A 21,300-nucleotide genomic window follows, 5' to 3' on the forward strand; every position below is an offset into this window, starting at 1 on the left:
AGACAAATAATAAAGGAAAAGGAAAATATGATGGCCAAAGTAACGAAGTTACAGCGATCAAATAAAAATTATATATACGGTAACTGCTTTAACTGGAAAAGCTAAAGTGTAAAAGACGATATGGTACTAACTAGTTAAGAAGAAAAAGACGATATAGTACTGGAATCCGTGGATAAAAAGACCCTGCCTGCTCTGTCTCAAATCCCTCATCACAACAGAGACTCAAGCCCTTTTACCAGAGAAGTGCGAAGGAGAGTTTGGCAAAGAAGACGATGGCCAAGAGCTCCGCAATAAAGAGATGCCTCTTCCTTTTTATGCTTATCTTCCCTCATTTCTCTACTCTAGCTCTAACTGAAGATGGTAAGTACTCATCTCCTTTCTTCCATCATTCTCCATCTGCATACGTACTACCCTCATTTCCCTTTTTGCCTTTTTTTTGAGAACATCTTTTCGACTTCTTGCATTGGTTCTTTTTGGATTATGCTTCCCGGGGCTTTTGTTATGCAGGAGATCTGTTAAAAGTGTTAATTGCATTAGCTAGCTACAGTCTTTTTTTTTCGGGGGGAAGGGAGTTATCTTATGTTGGGGATTTGGTTGTCTATAAGCTTTAGTGATTTTGATTATTATTACAAAATTACCATGTGATTTGGATTTCAGTTGATTTGCTTAAAGAGGTTTAGTTCTTCCATTCCTTGTCATTCATTGATCCCTTCAAAGAACAATTTTTTTTTTGGTACATTCAAACAACAATGAATAGACTTAGGTTTTTCACACCAGCGGACTGCAATTAAAATGCCCATATATTTCAGTGACAAATCCTCTATCCATTTTCTCCTGCAAATGCCCACATGAATTCCCTCATTTCCTGCAAAGATTCTCCTCTTTCCAATTAAACTCCATAATATCTTTTACTCTTTTCCTTCGATAAAGCCATTAGATCGACGCCGTTTTCAGTAAAGACTAAAGAGTGAGCTTTACTTATGCTCCAACACAGCCAGCACTAACCTGAATAACTCTATACTACAACTTAAGCTGATTTGATTTTTATTTATTTTTAGAAAAGTCTAAACGTGGGCCATTAAATGTTTAAGATCTTTTGGTTCTTTTTATTCTTTTCTTTTTCTAAATTCAAAAGAGTCTAATCATGCATGCAGTTACTGACTGTTAATACTTTGAAACAAACTTTAAATGTAGCACTCCACTGTATCATTATCTGTCCCACCATAATTGAGTGTTTCTTGGAGATCCTTTCTCACTTTAAGTATGCAAGCCTGTTATTCCTCTAAATACTTATTATTTCTTTACTAGTGAGTAGTGAGGAAGCTTTAAAGGGTTTAACTGCACCACAATAATTAAACGTATTACGTGAATTTGTTTGGCAGTCATTGTCGGTTGTCAACTACATTATCACTCAGTCTAGTGGGGTTAAAAGCATTTTGCACAAGCCATGAGTGATCGATTGGCCGAAAGCTATAGCATCAACCTATATTTAGATACCAAAGTCATAGTTAATAGTAGCAAACTTTATGGCCAAGCTGGATGACTCGGTAGTTGGTAGCTTTTTTAATGGCAAATGTTGAACTTCAAAGGTCTATTCTTTCAAGTAAGAAACGATAGTAAAACAATAGAAGAAAATTGAGAAAAAAATAAATGTGGCTATGTCAAAAAGTAAAAGGTGGGAAAGGTGAGTGTTGGTATAGAATAGAATAGAATAGAATAGAAGTGAGTTAAGGATTTTGACGAATGAGTCCTTCATGTTCCCTTTTCGCCTTGTTCTAAGGTGAGTGAAATGACCAAAGAGGAACATATATTCATGCCAATTACATCTTCTTCTTTTTTAATCTTAGTTTAACAAAAGACAAGGGTTGTTTCTGCAAACAATCCTTGTCCTTTTAGTGCATCGTCCAAATTTCCAGCTTAGTTCCGTTCCGTAAAAGATTCGCATTCACTGTCGTAAGCCTGCATTTCTACTTGGCCAATATAAAAAATATATAAAAAATTAGAACGCATTTCTACCAGGTTTTTTTTCTTTTTTTGAATTTCTATTGTGGAGTCAAAGTAGAGGAGACTAGCGTAGAAAATAATGGCTGAAACGGTGGGTAGGCCCCACACGGTGATCACTGGCTCATGTTTCAAGCTGGATGGTACTAGTCACGGCCTTTATGCGGCCACCATCGACATTTTCATTTCCCCCTTCCCCCAACTTGTATGATAATTTACAGACTTGGAGAATAAATGTCGAATACTGATTGATAAATACGTTGGTCATTATTATATTTATTTTTATAATTAAAGTTTCGTTTTTGTTTGCAGCTTATTTTATGCGAGTCTGGGTACTTTTCATTTATTTTTCTGTGACAAAGTTTCGTTTTCTTATTAGGGCATGAGCATGAGCTGGCCTCCACTTTGAAGCTAGTAACCAAGATAGATTATCCAAAGATTTATTTTCTTCCTATAGTATACCTACTAGCTTTTGGTTGTTAATACCCATGCAATATATTGATGCATAAATGTGTAAATTCAGCCCCATGTTGTAATTTGTGTAAATAAGCCTAAGATTTGATTCTATTGGAGCTGTAATCAAGGCTTATAATATATGTTAAAATTTACCTAAGATTCTGGTCTATCAAACTTTACTCTTATGGTACCAAAAAAATGCTCCTAAGTTGGTTATAAATTCGTTGTCTTTTGTTGTGAAGGATTGGTGGCAAATGGTGATTTCGAGGCACGACCCTCGAACGGCTTCCCAAGCGAGGCAATAGCGGATGGGCCGACGGAGATCCCGAGCTGGAGAACAAAAGGCAGAGTGGAGCTGGTGTCTTCTGGGGAAAAAGTGAGCGGAGGGATGCTCCTCATCGTGCCCGGAGGCTCGAAAGCCGTTAGATTGGGGAATGACGCAGAGATCAGCCAAGAAGTAACGGTGGAGAAAGGGTCCACGTACGCAGTTACCTTCAGTGCGGCCCGCACGTGCGCGCAACTTGAGTCATTGAATGTGTCCGTGCCACCTGCTTCACAGTCGGTAGACCTCCAAACATTGTACAACGTGCAAGGGTGGGACCCTTACTCGATTTCATTCGAGGCAGAGGAGGATATAGTGCCGTTGGTTTTCCGGAACACCGGCATGGAAGATGACCCGGAATGTGGGCCCATCATTGATGATATTGCCATTAAAAAACTTGTTACCCCTAATCAGCCCAAAGGTAAACAACACTATACAATTTCTCTCTCTTTTTCCTTTTTTCCTTCTTTTTTTTTTATAGTTATTGCGTTCACTTTTTTGGTATGGGACATTATGGGTCACATTAAACGTGTGAAGCTTGTTGTAATAGTGAGAGTTGTGTAGTCTCAAAATTGTGTCTTGGGATTAGGTACTATTTTTCAAGATAAGGTACCGAGAAAATTCGAAGATCATTGTCCCAAGGAGGTACTAACCGGTAGACTTATTTCCATTCATGGACCCCTATCCCCTAAATTGCTGGATCTTACCCTAGAGTAGAGGTAACAATTTTATTGCTAGTAAAGTTGGACTTCAATGGAGAAACAAAAAGTTAAACAAATTACGTACTGGTTTTCTTAGGTAAAAGATGAGCCAAGGGACTGCTTTTTCTTTTCTTTTTTGAATGTAGCAAAATGTGGAAAATGTTAGGTCTAGATTTAATATCCTTATTTACAATTACAATAGCAGCGTAGTAACTTTGCCCTAAGAGAAAGCAGCTTTGGAAAAAAAAATAAGGTAGGATCATTAATACGAAAACCCCAGTCAAGCCACCAACTTTACAAATCTATGTTACGTGGTGGTTGTTATAAATTACGTATATGTTTCTCATACTCTGAACCGTCGAATCAACTGTGGTCACTGCTCACCATGTTTAACACGCATATCTTAACCTTTTTTTTTTCTCGCCATGAGTAAAATAATTGTTAAATTTTTTGTTTCTGACAATTGTGATATATCCGGGAAACATTTACTTTGTATTTTCTACATCTCGAGGAACCGGAATGAATATTTTGAAATGTTTTTCTCACCACGTTGTTGATTGAATTTCACCTTGTTTTATGTTTTCTTCAGACAATGCAGTAGTTAACAGTGGCTTTGAATTTGGCCCTTGGATGTTCCAAAATGTATCTCTTGGTGTCTTGCTCCCGACCAACCTCGACGAAGAGACATCCCCATTACCAGGATGGATGGTCGAATCAACCAGGGCGGTTCGATACATTGATTCCAACCATTATGCTGTCCCAGAAGGCAAACGTGCCGTGGAGTTGGTTTCCGGCAAGGAAGGCATCATTTCTCAAATGGTGGAAACCAGACCAGACAAGCTATATAGCTTGACCTTCTTTTTGGGGCACGCTGGGGACAAATGCAAGGAACCACTGGCTGTAATGGCGTTTGCAGGGGACCAGGCACAAAATTTTCACTACACGCCTGACTCTAACTCCACCTTCCAAGTTGCTAGTGTGAACTTCACAGCCAAGGCGGAGAGGACACGTATCGCGTTCTACAGTGTGTATTACAATACAAGAACCGATGACATGAGCTCACTATGTGGTCCGGTGGTGGACGATGTTCGGGTGTGGTATTCATGGGCAAGTAGAAATGAGGTCCAAGTATTGTTAGGGCTTGGACTTTCTTTTTGGGCTTACCTTTTGGTTTTGGTTTAGAGTTGGGTGCCTTAAGTGAAGGGTAGATTAATACTTGCTTTAGTTATGTACGGTTTTAAGGCTAAAATATCCCAAGTTGCTTGTAATGTCATCTTTCCACGTTTTCGTTTGAGAAATGAAAATGAGTTTAGTTGCATTTGCTGATGTCTTTTTTATATTAAAGCAAAGATAATTAAGCCAAATAATTTTTAGAAGGGGCTGAAGGGGCTGAAGGGTCCCTTAATTACTGTAAAAAAGAATCAATTAAGTTTTCTTATTTATTATTAAGCAAAATTCTTAATTAATTTAAGCAAAAGTGTTTCATTAATTTATAGGTGTAATTGAGTCAAGTTTAAATTACAAAAAAATTTAAAGTTGACTCGAATTCAAAGTTCAAATTGAGCAATGATCAAGTTTTATTTTTAAAACACAACCATGAATCAAAGTAGAAATATTTTATATTAAAAGTTTAATATAATTTTTTTCACATTAATTAAACCCGATGAAGCACTTGAATAATTAAAATTAAGATATTCCAATTCAACAATGAAGTAATGGAATTCCTTTTCTTTAAAATTAAACCCCAAAACCTTACAAGCACAAATGGGTTATTTATATCCAGTATAAGTCGTTTTTAACAAATAGGTCCAGAGTTTAGTAATTCATCATCCTGCCCAATAAAAGGCCAGGCCCAGGGTTAAAATTTTCCTTTCACCAAGCACCCTTGAGTTGGCTCAATCTTAAAGTTACCGCTTCATTTTAAAGGGTTTCCACCGAGCGGAAGAAACAAGAGAGCAGGAGAGAAGTAAAGGAAAAGAGGAGATTCCATCACCGCCGTCCGAAGAGGAGGCACGACCATGAGCAGGGTCAGAGTCAGAATAAGGAGACTTCGTAGGCGATTGTTCCGCTAACTGACGATCTTAAAAACCAGTTCATCAAACAGGTAAGAGCACAAGTTTTTCTCTCTTGCTTTGAAATCTAAACCCTAGATTGCTGCTTTCTGCCTATTTTGTTTTTTTTTCATTGTTTTTATGTTCTTTTAGATGAGCTTTTTTTAATCTTTAATTCTTTATTTTTATGTTCATGTTCTTGGAGCTGGAATATTATTGTAGCGATGAAAACGTGCGTAAGTATATCACGTGTCCGATTAAGAAGAACAAAAAAAGGTTTTAGGGTAAGTAATCACAGTTCTCGCTTGATTTGAGGTTTTCTTTTGTTTATTTATTTGTCAGCATTAAGAATGTAACCGTGCTTATACCATCCTCTAACGCCTATAGGCTTGTAGCCTTGATTGGTTTTGCTGCGTGGAAATGATTACTGACCTCTCCAATCACCAAGAAGATGGAACTATTATGCTAATACCATAAAAAGGGTTAAAGTTGATAATGATATCTCACATGGGTCGCAATTTTTAACTTCACTGATAGAAGCAAGAAACTGGGCTTGGATTTGGTTTTTAAGTAACTTATGGATGAAGACAGATAGTATAAAAATAAGTTTTAGCTGATCTATTTGAGGAATTAACAACTGCACATAGGTATGTCGTCGAATCTGTGAATTTTGTAGCTTGCAGTGAAAGGGCAGTTTATCATAAAATTCTTGTACAAGTGAGAAGCGACATGGTAAGAGCTTGTTAACTTACTGTGTCCAAATTTCTGTTTGTTTCATTTACCTTGACAGTATTTGTTTGTTAAAAAGGGAAAACGTAGAAAGGGGCAGTGTCTTCACCGTGCCTTGTAGTTTTCTCTCATTTTCAATATTATATCAGAACATTTGAAATTTCCATTGAAGAAAGTAGAACTGATGAGGATGGTATTTCATGCGAGCCAACCAGTAAATTAGTTAGATTGTAACTTCAAATCTATCTCAAGCATTCACCTATGGAACGTTTTCCTTATTCTGCGACACATGCAGAAGGGATTGTCGATATTGTTTTGTCTTTTTATCAAAAAGCTGTAAAGTTTTTAAGCTTGCAACCTCTGCTCTTTTTGTCTTTGAATAAATTTATTTATTAATCTAAAATTAAAGGCTAAACTGTACAGGAAGTTTATTTATGCCTTTTTTTTTAAAACAGAGAAGATCCTATCTGAAACTTTCTTTTTTTTGGTAAGCAATGGATAAAGAGAGATTATCTTGAATAGAGATGAAGGTGATGAAGTACAGCAGGTACTTATGACCGGTCTCAGCCTTGATGTTTTCTTGGTGCACCCAATTTGTGATGTGCCGAACATCTGAGGAGTTGTTTGACTGAATGAATAGGCAATCTACTACTTTCTGATTCATTCTCTATTATTATAACTCCAACCTAACATCAACAAATGATTGTCGAAAATTTCATCAACCAGACTTAGTATTTTGTGCTTATACTTTGTCTTTTGTTCTCTTTCCCAATGTTATCAAGGGACAGGAAATCCATGTCCCTAGCACCAGCATAGTGTGGCTTTCTTTCGAATGGAGATTATAAGCACCTATGTCAAAACTTCTTTAGTTAGAACTTACCTTTCTATAATCAATAGTATTGAAAGAAACGTTCTCCTTTTCTTTCTTGGTGAATTAGAACGGCATAGCTTGTACAGTTGAGCATGACATTCATCATAGCTTATAATGTTTGATATTTAGTTCTTTGAATACTTGAAAGCTGCTGGCGGTGCTGTTTTTGGCTGTCAATAAAGCATCTGCCTTGATATTCGAATTTCTGAAACTTGTAGCTATAGTTTATTGTCGTCTGAATATATTTATATGATTTAAAATCATTTCCCTTTAATTTCTTTTCTCTTGATTTGCTCTGTTGATTACGATTATTATGTAAAAGAACTCGGTAACTTATTGCCATAGCTTGAGAACTAAAACCGGTGACTCGATAAAACAAAATCTGCTTCCATGTATGTGAAATATTTACTCACGGAGACAAAGGTGGTTAACAATTTTAGATTTTATGTTAAATAAACCAGTCAATAGGAGTGTACCGCAAGAACTTGAATATATTGCTGCGGGATGATCTCATGTATTTTCTATTTCTTTTTATTGTTTATCTTTTGAAACCAAATTAACTGCAATTAAACTGCCTAGTAAACTGAATCTGTTTAGTGGTCTTGGTTTCATTTATGTTGTACAGACATTGATCAATTCACAATGAGAGCTAAATCCCTATTTGTTGTCGTATGGTAGTTGTATACACACTGCTTTCTTGGAATGACACAACGATTTCATAGAAAAAATTTAAGTTGTCATCAAATGAGATAATAATTTCGTAAACTTGTAAATGGAAGGAGTCTAATTATTATATAGGCTCTTCCCATCATGTGACTTATAGTCCCAACCAATCAAATTAGTTTTCTTTGCAAATTCTTATAGTTAATCAATAAATTCAGGGCTAGATTTGCAATTTGAATTTTTTCGGATTGTTTGAATAGTGCAAAGTAATTGAATATGAAAGTGTAATTATTCATGTAGTAATTGTACTCTCTTGTAATTATAAAGAATTGTAATTTTTTAGACATGTTTAGATGATAAAAAGTGCTAATTATATTGTAATTTCTTATGTCATTTTTGTAGTATAAATAATTTTAATTACTATAAAAAATTATTAGTATTCTAAACAAGTAATAAAATTTTAAATTAAATGATTATACGCATTATGTTAGCCAAAAAAAAATGGTTGACAATATGATTACTAATAAAAATAATAAGAAAATTTAATGTCATATGTAATTGTTTTAGTGTCTTATATTTGTTGGGTTATTTCCTCTTTAATATTGAACTTAAATTCATTTTCATCAAATGTTTGTCATTAGTCAAGTTTATCATCATCTAAATTTGAATAGTATCATAAAAATTATCAAGATCTTCTTTTATGTATTCTTTGAAGTTTGAATAATTTTAGGTTCACTTATAAATGAAGTTATGAAGTATGTACCATGTTAATATGATCCAATATTATTATTTTTATGCTATATTAAAGTTAAATTGTTTATATATGATTTTTTATTAGAGCAATAAATATCCTCTTAGCCAAATGTCGAACTTTTGAATGTCTCAAATCAAAAGGTCCGTCAGTCGTATCTAATGTCTCTTCTCTCAATTGGTATTATACTCTCCGATATGGTGTAAAATAATTTTGTATTTGTATGACTAGCTTTTACAATCCTTTTAGGATTGTAAAAAACTCTTTAGTAATATGTAAATCAAGTAAAAAATAATATAAAATTATAATATATAATATAAATTATAACTTTAAAAAAATTAACAAATAACTTTTAAAAAATATTAACATTTTTTTTACAAATAAACATATTATTTTTATAATATATAGCGTAAAAACATAAATAAGAAATGTCTATGCTTCTAGTAATTTTTTAATCATATGTTTAAATAATATATTTATTGTCATAATTTTATAAAATACACTAATTGTTTTTTAACATTCTTTTTAGGATTTATAATAAAATAAATTTTTTACCATAATCATTTCAAACACTCATACATGTTTATACTTATATTATAAAAAATTATAACTTAAATTTGTATAAAAAATATTTTTAAAAAATTGAAATTAAATGTAATTACTTATATAATTATTTTAGCTTTTACCCTCTTAAGAATTGGAAAGTAAGGTGTTCCAAATATATCTAATTTAGCGGGCCTATTAATTATAATGATTATTTAAATATGTTATTGTTGTGTAATTATATAACAAATACACTCATATTCAATTATGAGGTAGTTTTCTGATCATTATTTAAATTGTTTATTATTATTTACAGTGATTACTAAAAGAAAGTATAACTTTTTATTTGATATCTTTATTTTTATAATCTCAGCACTCCTAGTTTTTTTAAAACGTTTTTCTTAGAATAAAGTTTTTTTTTTAATTTATGTAAATATTTTAATGTAAATAGTTAAGGATACTAAATATTTGGGCATGAAGAAAGGTGATTGATGAGTGTTTGTAATTTAAATAATTGGGGCAGGTCCAAAAGTAAGGGGCATTTAATCCAGTCCAGCCCATGCAAGTTGAAACATCTCCAAATATTTGAATGTTCCCTTCACGTTCTCAAAGGGCGCGTCCCATCCGAACCCTTACTGGCAGCCTCTCCGGTATTTGACAACAAAAATTTGGTAGTTGTTGTTGTGGAATGGCTTGGAATGAATTATTTTATTGTTCTTGCAGCAAGTGTGTGTGATTTGGTTCTAAAATAGTCATGAGATCTTATTCCTTTTCTTTGAATTTACAATATTTCTCCTGTTCGGGACTGTCTAGATCCCCGAAACGACACACCTCTGTCCTCGTATCGTCTCGCCTCGCCTTCCTTTCATCATCTCAGTTTCGCGGCGTCGCTTCCAATTTCTACTCTCCTCTCAAGCTACAGTTAAAACGATCCCAAAATGCACAAAAGCGACGTCGACGATTCCGGCACCACGATAAGTGTAGCGCCACCAATGATGATGTAAGTAATGACATTTCGCTAATCAATATGGTTTCTGAACTGGGTCTCGTAATTGGAGAGTTTTTGTCATGTTTTCCAGGACTCGATGGGAATTTCTTCTTTTGATGACTGGATTGTTGACGATTCGGTGGCAGCCTATATGTTTTCTTCATCCAGTGATGGGGAATATAGCGATGGAGAAATCGTGCTAAACCCTTTGGCCGAGGTGGATTTGCCTCCTGTCTCAGCTGATGATTCTGTATCCATGCGGTCCTTGACTTCCCGTCGCTTTTCTTCGCTTGGAAGAGCCCAGAAGAAACACAGGCAAGCTCTGACCCACTCATTGAGCTTCAATTATTTTGTTTTTGGGTAAACGAATCGCTAATTGTTTTGTGGGAGGCTTTTGTTGATGGTTTGCATTAATCGATTTCAGGATAAACGTTGGGCTATTGAACAACTTGGTTCTCATAATCTTCCTGACATCCGTTCTTTTACTTGTTGATTGGTGTGGCTGGAAAATTGTGAGGCTACCCTTGTCACAATTCTACTTGACCTCTCCATTTTTCATATCTTTGGTCTTAGCAGCATGTGCAGGTTACATTTGTGTACCTTATCTTAAGACTCTTGAGTTCCATCAAATAATTAGGAAAGAAGGTCCTTCTAGACATTCGAAAAAGCAGAGGACCCCAACTATGGGCGGACTTTTCTTTCTACCAGTTGGTCTATTTGTTTCGAATTTTGCGACTGGTTTTTCTTCTGTTGAAGTTGCCGCAGCTGGAGCAGCAACCTTAGCATTTGCTACAATTGGACTACTTGATGATGCCTTGTGCGTCATTAAGCAACACAGCAATGGCTTATCTCCATGGTTGAGGCTATTTTTGGAGGTACCTATGTTTTTGCTTGCCTCTTTCTTTCATCATTTATGGTTCATCCTTGTTGCCACATAAGTTCATTTTTACCCCAGTTGTCCACTAATTTCTACCCGTCTATCATTGCAGGTTTCTGTTGGGATTTGGTTTTCGTTTTGGTTGAATGCTACAAATTTGTCATCGCCCTATGGCATGTATATCTTCTTGTAACTTATCTTATTACGTGTATCTTATTGTAACCTGCATACCTATTATTGTGTCGGGAAATATGAAAAAAAACCTAGTTTTGTTAACTTGCTACTTGAAAAAGGTTTAGCCTCTACTGAATTTATTAAGTTCTTTGATAGAAAACCATGTTTTACATTCCTTTGTTCTTTATATAAAGTAATGGAACCTTTTTTTCTTTCCTAAGGTACACAAGGAAAAAATTTTAAAAACACAGATCCTTTTAAGAACTGTTTTGCAGAATTTTAGCACTTAGGTAATGAATCTCAATGTGTGTCAGGCCTTTTTTCTTTTTTAAATTGATTTCGTGTTCTCTCTGGAACAGAATTTTGAAAGTTATAGACTACCCTTTTTCTTGTCCATCAAGTGGCCTTTATGAATGATTCCTTGTTTTCTAAACTAGCATTTGGTCTTTCTCATTTCTCCTCCCATTGCTTTAATTCCACCTGGTTTAGATTATCCTTTAACTACTTCTTGTTATTTTTGCTCAAGTGTATATTTGGCATTCGTCAAACCATTTTATTACCTTTTAATGCAGGAAAATGCTGGTTCCTCTACCTGCTCCACTGGGCCTTGTGTGCTTTGGAAAAGTTTACCTATTGTTGACTTCATTTTCTTTTGTTTCCATGGGGAATGGGGTTAACTTAACAGATGGTCTTGATGGTCTGGCTGGAGGGACTGCTGCATTAGCCTTTATTGGAATGTCAATTGCAGTGCTTCCAGTATGCCCTGGTTAGTATGGATTTGGTTTGAACAAGCAATATAATTAGTTGGGAGGGGAATTTTCTCTGTTTTCGGAAAAGAGCTGCATAGTTTTTTTAAGGTCCCAAATAAAGTTCATCTCTTGGTCATTGCAACAATAACTTTTTCTAAGTCACATGATTGCACTTTCAAGTTGCTTCGTCTGGATGACATACCGGAATTTTGTTGAAAGGTTTTTGGCTTCTATTATCTTCCATCTTATCATAATTTTAAAATGATATTGTTGCAATGATCAGTTATTTCATCTTAGTGAAACACTAAAATTTGGTTTTGAATTCTAATCTTCATTTATTGTTTTGTTAGTATTACCTTATCCTCTTTCAACACTGAATGTTATTTTGAATCCCAATCAGAGCTTGCTATATTTGGAGCATCAATGGCTGGGGCCTGTGTTGGTTTTCTTTTGCACAACCGATACAAAGCATCTGTGTTTATGGGTGATACTGGATCCTTGGCCCTCGGTGGCGCATTAGCTGCAATGGCTGCTTGTACTGGAATGTTCTTTCCCTTATTCCTTTCATCTGGTATATTTGTTATCGAAGCATCATCTGTTATTCTACAGGTACGCTGTCAGTTAAAGGTCTGATTCTTTGTCCAATTTCGTTGAAAATCTTACAAATACAAATGTACATAATTTGCATCAAGATATGTTCGTTTCAGTGGGTTCTAATAATTGATTCATGAATCAGTATTTATTCCAACCATGTATTCTAATATTCCCTCAGTTACCTTCCAACACTTACCTACTGGTTGCTCGTATTTTTAATTTCTTTTGAATTCCAAGTCATTAACTTAAAGTGCATGGTCATTGATGTATTTTTGGGTCATCTTTCCTGGTTTCTATATGATACATCATTGCTGCAACAAGGGATGAATGTTGATAAAAGTTTTCTTTCGACTGCATCCATTCTCTCTAACATATCTGACTTTGCGTATTTATTAGGTGGTATACTTTCGAACAACAAAGCGCTTGCATGGAACTGGGCGCCGCTTGTTTAGAATGGCACCTTTCCATCATCATCTGGAATTAGGCGGGGTCAAAGAACCAGTGATTGTTGCTGGTGCATATGTTGTATCCTGTGTGTTGGCTTTATTTGCTGGTTATGTGGGCCTTATATCGGCATAATATCTGTCATCATTTTCATTCATCTCGATTTTGTTCCCTTAGTTAGAGTCATAAAAGGTGTTCTCATTTCCCGAATATTTCTAGAACTTACATTTGGTCCCGTTTTATGGTGTTACTTGGACCTAGGTATTAGTGCCGGATATGGATGACGGTATGTTCATTTTTTTTTTTTAAGATTTCTTCATGTATTTGGAAAGTCATATTTCCATCTACATGTTCAAGTACGTGTTGGACACAATTGTCAGGCACGTATGTCAGAACAATAAAGAGTTAGAGCAACGTAGCCATAGTGGTTTAGAAGACAAGACATGGAAAAGGTAGGAATTGATGCATGCAAGTTCAAGTTGAAGTTCAACCCTGTGAAGCTGATTGTAACATGAGCCTTAGACTGTGATCCTTAACCTAGGATGAATCAGAGTTTACAGTTCTATAAGTTTTTTGGGTTCATGTAATTGAAGCCATTTGTCTTCTTTTTTTTTATTATAAATCTATGACAACTTGGCATTTCCCCTTTTGCTTTTGTTCGTTCTTTCTCCATTTATTCGTTTTTTCATACTCAACTTGGAACTGCACCGCACGCAACCACCATGTAATGTGTTACGGGACCTCAATATTCAAAATTAAAAACATTTATTTTCAATTTAGACTCTGGTGTTTTATAACTTTATATGATTCATGTTAGGTATGATTAAAATAAAATAAAAATTCTAGTTTTAGTGATATTTTTTGCAGTGTTTGGTAGGTAAGGGATTTCCCTCTTTTTCTTTTCTTTTTTTTTTTTTGTAGGTGAGAAGTAAAAAAAAAGGTAAGGGAAATGAGTTAAACAATTTCTTTTTCCAAATTGTACTTCAAAGCATCTTTGAATTATTAATGTTATATATATCATGTCCTTTTACTATTGAAACTATTAAATGTGAATGATATTTTTTTTATAAAATCTTTAAAAACTTAAAAATAAAAAAATATATATTTATTTTTTAAATTATATTATATAAGTTTTAGTGTCTCATTGAACGGTTAACGATTTTAACAATGGACTTATCTTATGGATAAGGGTTTTTTTGTTGGATTTAAAATTTTAAATAACCTATTTTAGTGCATTTCCCTTTTCTGTTTTTACATATGAAACAGATTAAAAGAAAGATTTGTTTTTAGTTGTTGTTGATGATGTATATTTTCAATTTCCAAATGGCGTAAAATTACAAAGTTGTACTCGCAAACTAATTAAAATTTAAAATTCTGAATCCCATGGTTAAGCTATGTGAATGTAAGTGCAAACGAAAAACATTTTTTCTGCATGCTCGTATGTGTTGTATCTATGTAGAATTTGGTTTAGTTGAATTTTATTTGGGATAATGTTGCAATTAGTATCTATAATTTCATAAAATGTATAATGTGATACTTATATTTGAAAGTGGTGGTACTTGAACTATCAATGTATTTTATTATTATATCTGTACTTTTATAAAATAGCCAATGTGGTGCATGTATTTTGAAAATGTCTGATGCGATACTTGAACTATCAATATATGTTTTATCATGGTACCTAATACTAACATCATTATTAAATTGTTAAATCAACTAATCAAAATTCCACAAGTAGATTTTTTTTTTCAAATTATCAACTCCATATGGATAATACAACATTATGAGAAAAACTAAATTAAAAAACAAATAATTGAATATATAATTAATAAAAAAATAAATACTAAACTTACATAAGTAAAAATATCATTTTCTCTATTTAAATAAATGGTCGTCTTTTCCAAATAATTTTTCATTGAAAATAATATTTTTTATTATTCAAGAAAGTACATATACTTTCATTCAAATTTAGTATCTACTACTTTTTATTAACCATATGTTTAGTTATTTGTTTTTATTTATTTATTTATTGTTTTATTTAGTTTTTCACATAATATCATATTATTCACATAGACTTAATGACTTGAAAAAAAAAATTTACGTGTCTAATTTTCATTAGTTAGTTTAACAATTTATTAACAATGTTAACATCGAGTACCATAATAAAAAATATATTGATAGTTCAAGGAACATTTTTAAAGTACAAGATTAGACATTTTATGAAAAAACAAACATCAAATATGATATTATCTTATTTTATTTTAATATTTTATTAATGATGAATATATATGGTAATTTTAATTTTAAAAAACATTTAATTATTTATTTGACGAAATAAAAGTTAATTAATTAATTATTTTTATTAGTACAATAATGATTGAAACCAACTATTTATGAGAATGATAAAACGTCTATTAATAGATCACAACTTGAAATTGTTATTTATGGGTAATAATAAAGTATAAAGTTGATGAAATATGAGCGAAACTGATATAAAGTTGGCAGTTAGTGAAGTAGTGCACATGTTGGTTGGAATCATGTAGTAATAAAGTATACTTTCATGACTTAACGTCTTTTAGTGTTCGTCTTTTCAGAGCTGAGATTGTGTATCACAATAGTGTAGTAATAAAGTATATTTTAAATTTTGAATTTAAATTTAAAAATAATAATTTTAAAAGAAAAATATCCCAATAGAACAATTTTACTATAACATACTCAATAATATAATTTCGAATTTCATGTGATAATTTAACGGTCAAGAGTATTTAACGCCCCAAATATGACCTGAGTTTGAGTTGCACTGGTCATGTTTATTGCTTGAGCATTGCCTTATTATTACAATTTACAAAAGAAAAAAAATACAATTTCAATTTAAGGTCATAATTCAATAAACTTAAATACAATTCTCAAATATTGACAAAATTGAATTATGGAAATCTATATTTATATTATCATTTATAAAATTTGAGCTCACTTTCAATAATAGGGGATATTTTCATTTTCAAAAAAATTCTCGATTTGATGAAAACTATATAATGCAATGAGACACTAACCTTATCGGTTGAAAATACTCTCCAATGCAATTTTAAAAGCATTCATTTAAATAAAATCATGATTTTATTATTATTAAAATACAATCAAACCAAAGAAACAACACATTTACAATAAACAACATCTTTGGCAATAAAGAAGAAAATGAAGACAAATGAGATCTTTTCGCTACTTTTCACCTCTAGAGATGAGTTGATGGCTTTAGGGTTTTATTGTAAATTAAAATTCTATTTTTTATCTTTTATTTATTCTCATAAATTGAAACACTAATTCTAAAATTTCAAAACTCATGGAGTTCTTATTAAGAACCCAAAAATTTATATTAAAAATTCAAAACCTAGAAATTGTTAAACCTAGTAACTTGAAGATTAAAGCTTCTTAGGGTATTAAATAATAAAATATTCAAATGGGAAAGTTTATAATAGCTGATGGGATGCAAAAAATGAGTAATCAAAATTTTATAACGGTGATTACACACCACCAAAAGATGTGAAAATGAGTGTTCACCAAAGTAGAAGAAAATAAACATTAAATAAACTTTCATGTACATTTTAGTTGGAAGTATGGACGATGAAGATAAAATTAAGCATTAACGAAAGCATGAGAAATTTGAAAGTGAGTAATCAAAACTTTTAGTTGATTTGTTTTCTTAAATCAAGTTTTTATTTATTTATAGCTTCAATTTTTGGGTCTGATAAATCAGGGAAAAAAGTTTTGTAAAAAGGTGATGGTTTATGGTTTTGATTGGATAATTTGATAAAAAAGAAATTAAGATTTTTTTTTGTAAATTTTTAAGATTGTTTTACATATATATTTTGAATTTTTAGAATTTTTATTTTAAAAAAATTTAACATAATTTTAAATATACTTTTTTTAATAATTTATATTTATTTTAAAAATTTTTAATTTTTTAGAATTATTGTTAATAATTTTTAAAAAAATCAAAATGATATTTTAACTATAGTAGAGAGATTAAATTAGTAATCAATCATTTAAAGTAACGTTCCACATCATCACTTAATAAATCAAATTTAAAGTAGGGGTTAAGTTGCATGTTTTGAAATGTATAAAAATTTATTTATCCATTTTTTAAATGGAGGGGTCAAAACGCAATCTACCCCAAAATATAAGGGCTTCCTTAATACTTTTAATGTAAAATGAAGATAATAGAAAATTAAGACATTGAAACAATTAAACTAATTAAAAATTAATATTTTGAGTAGTTTTGTTAAACACGTTTAATAATCTATAATAAAATTGAAATGATAAAAATTTTCAATAAAAAGAATCTAGGTTTCATAATCCATAATAAAATTGAAATGATAGATTTTTTTAATAAAAAAATATAGAAACTAATAAATAGATAAAATGGTTTTTTTTTTTGGTTGCTTCCCTTGCACTAGCATTCTGAAAACTCCATAGCAAGAGTTTCATTCGTACTGCACGTGGTCTGGCCGACTGAATCGTGTAAAGCTTATTGTCCAGGTTGGCCTTAAAATATTATTTGGTTGCTATAATTACAAAGGATAATCCTGGATACAATATTCATAAACTTGGTTACATAACCATCGCAATAATTCAAGACACCTTACTCAATAATTGAGTTATGTGTTTTTGCAAAAACAAAGACAATAATTGCTGTATGTACAAGGTGAAGTCAGAATAATTTTTTTTAGAGGTCGAATAAATTTCAATTTTTATAATTTATATATTTTTAATTTTTAAATAATTAAATTGAATTTTTATAATTTTAAAAATTCAAAATGTAATTTTACTTGTATTAATTTAAATTTTTTTAAAAATTTGAAAGTTTAAATGGTAATTTTACATTTTAGAATGTAGTCATTTTTATTTAGATCAATATCCTTAGAATTGAATTTGGCATTTTAGGTAAAGATGGCAATAATCATTTTTTTTCCTTACATAGAAATATATGTAAATACAAAGATACCTTTTTATACACAATAAAAATATCTTATTCGTAAGTTACCACTCACGTGTGTGTGTTCTGCTATCGATATCAACATGTTTGAGAGTATCATTTCATGTTAATTTGATCATTTTTTAAATATTATATATATATATCTTTTAACTTTTTTTAATAAATTATGTATTTTATATATACATGCCAATATATCTACAATCCAACCATATAAACATGTTTATATCCAAATACAAGTTTTAAATAACAACCAAAATATATAAATTTTAAATTTATTAATTATATTTTAATTTCAACTATAATTATAGAAAAACTGCCAACTTAATTTAAAGAATAAAAATATTGTATTAACCACTACAAATTAGTATTGATAAAAATACAATACAACAATTGGAATATACTCAAATTTTAACTAAATTTTTAAACTATTTGATATTATTTTAGGACCAACTGATATGATATCAATTATTTTGATTTGAGTTCATTCCGTTTAGGTATACACAGAGCTTAGAATGCAATATAAATATTTTTGTAATTTGAATTTCTTGTTTCTTTTAATAAAATAAAATGAATAACATTGGCTAATATTATACATAAAAATAATAATGATTAATCTGATTTATTTGGCCTTTTTATCAAAATAACCCTTTAATTTTAAATACGTATCAAAATGACTTAAAATCTATAGTAAAAGTTGGTGGAGCCAATTTATATGGCGCCACCAACTTGCTACGTCAGCAGGGAGCATAAAAATTTAATTTTTTGGTGGAGCCATGTAGAATGGCGCCACCTATATAAATACCAGAGAAATACTAAAATTTTTGAAAACATGGGAGGATTTCAAAAAAATTAACTATTTTTCTGGTGGAGTCAAATTAAATGGCGCCACCAGATCTGCCATGTTAGTCTTTTTTTTTTTTTTACTTTTTAACTTTTTTTACTTTTCTTTTGTCTGTTTCTCTTTATTTATTTATTTATTTTATTTATTTATTATTATTAACTTTAAAAATTTTGAAATATATATTTGAAATATTTTATTAATATATATTTTGAAATTACTTTTTAAAATTTTAAATATTATTTTTTTAATATTTAAATATTTTAAACTTTCAAATTTGTTATTAGTTTTATAATAATTTAAATATTATTTAATTTGTTTTATAATATTTTAAATTATGATTTTTAAATTATTTTTAAAGATATTTAAACTATTTTTTAAATTCTATTTAAAATTTAAAAATAATATTTTATTTTAAAAAGTGAAATTTGAATTAATAAAAAATTAAAAAATATTTTTTATTTTCTAGAATACTGTAAATTTTAGTTTTTTATTATCTTCTGTCTTTTTCTTTAAATTTTTTTCTTTTGTTAAGTTTTATATTTTTTCTTGTTTTATTTTGTTTATTTATTTTTTTATTATTAATTTTAAAAAATTTAAAATGTATATTTGAAATGTTTTATGATATATATATATTTTTAAAATTTTAAATATTATTTTAAATTATTTTTAAAATTTTGTTATATTATTTTTTTAGACATTAAATATATATTTTTAATAATATAAAATATTTAAATATTTTAAAGATATGACCTTTCAAATTTATTATTAGTTTTTTTAATATTTTTAATATTATTTAATTTATTTTATAATATTTTAAATTATAATTTTTAAATTATTTTTAGAAAATGAAAAATATTTTTTAATTTTTTTATTAATTCAAACTTCACTTTTTAAAATAAAATATTATTTTTAAATTTTAAATAGAATTTAAAAAATAGTTTGAATATCTTTAAAAATAATTTAAAATTCATAATTTAAAATATTATAAAATAAATTAAATAATATTTAAATTATTATAAAACTAATAATAAATTTAAAAGTTTAAAATATTTAAATAGTAAAAAAATAATATTTAAAATTTAAAAAAGTAATTTCAAAATATATATTAATAAAATATTTCAAATATATATTTCAAAATTTTTAAAGTTAATGATAATAAATAAAATGAAATAAAATAAATAAATAAAGAGAAAAAGACAAAAGAAAAGTTAAAAAGTAAAAAAAAAAAAGACTGACATGGCAGATCTGGTGGCGCCATTTAATTTGGCTCCACCAGAAAAATAGTTAATTTTTTTGAAGTCCTCCCATGTTTTCAAAAATTTCAGTATTTTCCTGGTATTTATTTAAGTGGAGCTATTCTACATGGCTCTAAAAAAATTAATTTTTTATGCTCTCTGCTAACGTGGCAAGTTGGTGGCTCCATATAATTTGGCTCCACCAACTTTTACTGTAGATTTCAAGTCATTTTAATGTTTAATTAAAAAATTGATCATTTTAATATTTAATTAAAATTAAAAGGGTTAATTTGATAAAAATGCCAAATCTCTTTATCAAATATAAAACTAAATATTCCATTGCAATTTGTTGAAGGGTTGGATTAGTGTTGCATCTGCAAAGGCTAAGCTAAAAGTCTTGAGGGTTTTTTTTGGCTATGCAATAACCCCAAAAAAAAGGAAGTGAAGGTATTATTATATCATATCTCATTATAGATTATAATTGGATATGCTGTTTTTGATATAGTACTTATAATTATTTACAACTTCTCTCAAACTTATTAATTAGAGTATAATATATTTTAGCATATTTAAACTTAAATCATTCTGTATTAATAATAATCTGAATGTCAATTAAATTTAAGTACAAACAGATAAAGAATATATGTTTTATGTGATTGACTATTTCTTAAAATAAAATAAAAATGGAAAGGGAGATATGGCCAAATTATACCGTAACAAAGATGAGGACTTGTATAAATCATTTAAGGCATTATGTCATTTATGAGGTGAGGTCAATGTGACGATCCATTTATTAAACTAGATCATCATCACTCCTAATAATTAAAACCTTCTACATCAGTGTTCAATATATTTATGGTAGCTAGAGATTCATTTTAAAATTTAAAACATGTTTGATTTTAATTTTGATCAAATATATGGAATCAAGATGGTCCCATTGGTTCAATATTTCATTTGAGATTTTTAAGTTATCAATTAATATTATTAAAAAAATGTTTAAAAAGCTTATAATGTAATCATAATGAAATCAAATTTCTCTTATTAAAAAAATATTGAAGAAAAAAAAAAGATTATATCCCACATTTAAACATTTGAGAGGCCCTAAACAATATCCACCCTAAATTAAAACCCGACCAATGTTAGAATTTGGGTTCTAAAATTTTCAGTAAATCTTAATTCTCCATCCAAAGTTAATACAAAAGGAAAATAGATAGTTTTCAATCTTTTGCTTCATAAATAGGATTTGCTTGTTTATAAACATTAATAAAGAATAATTTAATTATTCTTTTTAATTATCTCCCTTTTTCTTAAATTAAG

General features: G+C 30.0%; 2 protein-coding genes across 5 annotated transcripts; both read left to right on the forward strand.

Annotated features, from left to right (window-relative positions):
• On the forward strand, window positions 1–4,798 carry LOC107943419 (uncharacterized). The gene is made up of 3 exons (XM_016877174.2): window positions 1–360; window positions 2,700–3,200; window positions 4,070–4,798. Exons 1-3 carry the CDS (start codon window positions 273–275, stop codon window positions 4,660–4,662), a joined length of 1,182 nt encoding a protein of 393 aa, XP_016732663.1. The 5' UTR covers window positions 1–272; the 3' UTR covers window positions 4,663–4,798.
• A 560-nt stretch (window positions 4,799–5,358) lies between these two features.
• On the forward strand, window positions 5,359–13,555 carry LOC107943420 (phospho-N-acetylmuramoyl-pentapeptide-transferase homolog). 4 transcript variants are annotated; one of them, XM_041113551.1, is made up of 9 exons: window positions 5,360–5,584; window positions 9,612–9,738; window positions 9,902–10,088; window positions 10,168–10,391; window positions 10,501–10,951; window positions 11,066–11,130; window positions 11,700–11,893; window positions 12,277–12,503; window positions 12,867–13,555. In XM_041113551.1, exons 4-9 carry the CDS (start codon window positions 10,174–10,176, stop codon window positions 13,047–13,049), a joined length of 1,338 nt encoding a protein of 445 aa, XP_040969485.1. In that variant the 5' UTR covers window positions 5,360–5,584; window positions 9,612–9,738; window positions 9,902–10,088; window positions 10,168–10,173; the 3' UTR covers window positions 13,050–13,555. The 4 variants fall into 4 exon arrangements, 3 of the variants coding, with proteins under 3 accessions (XP_040969484.1, XP_040969485.1, XP_016732664.2); XM_041113550.1 differs by having other exon boundaries at window positions 5,359–5,584; window positions 9,612–10,088; XM_016877175.2 differs by having other exon boundaries at window positions 5,363–5,584; window positions 9,612–10,088; window positions 12,277–12,485.
• Window positions 13,556–21,300: the final 7,745 nt, after the last annotated feature.

This window comes from Gossypium hirsutum, chromosome A05, assembly GCF_007990345.1.
Source record: "Gossypium hirsutum isolate 1008001.06 chromosome A05, Gossypium_hirsutum_v2.1, whole genome shotgun sequence".
Lineage (NCBI taxonomy): Eukaryota > Viridiplantae > Streptophyta > Magnoliopsida > Malvales > Malvaceae > Gossypium > Gossypium hirsutum.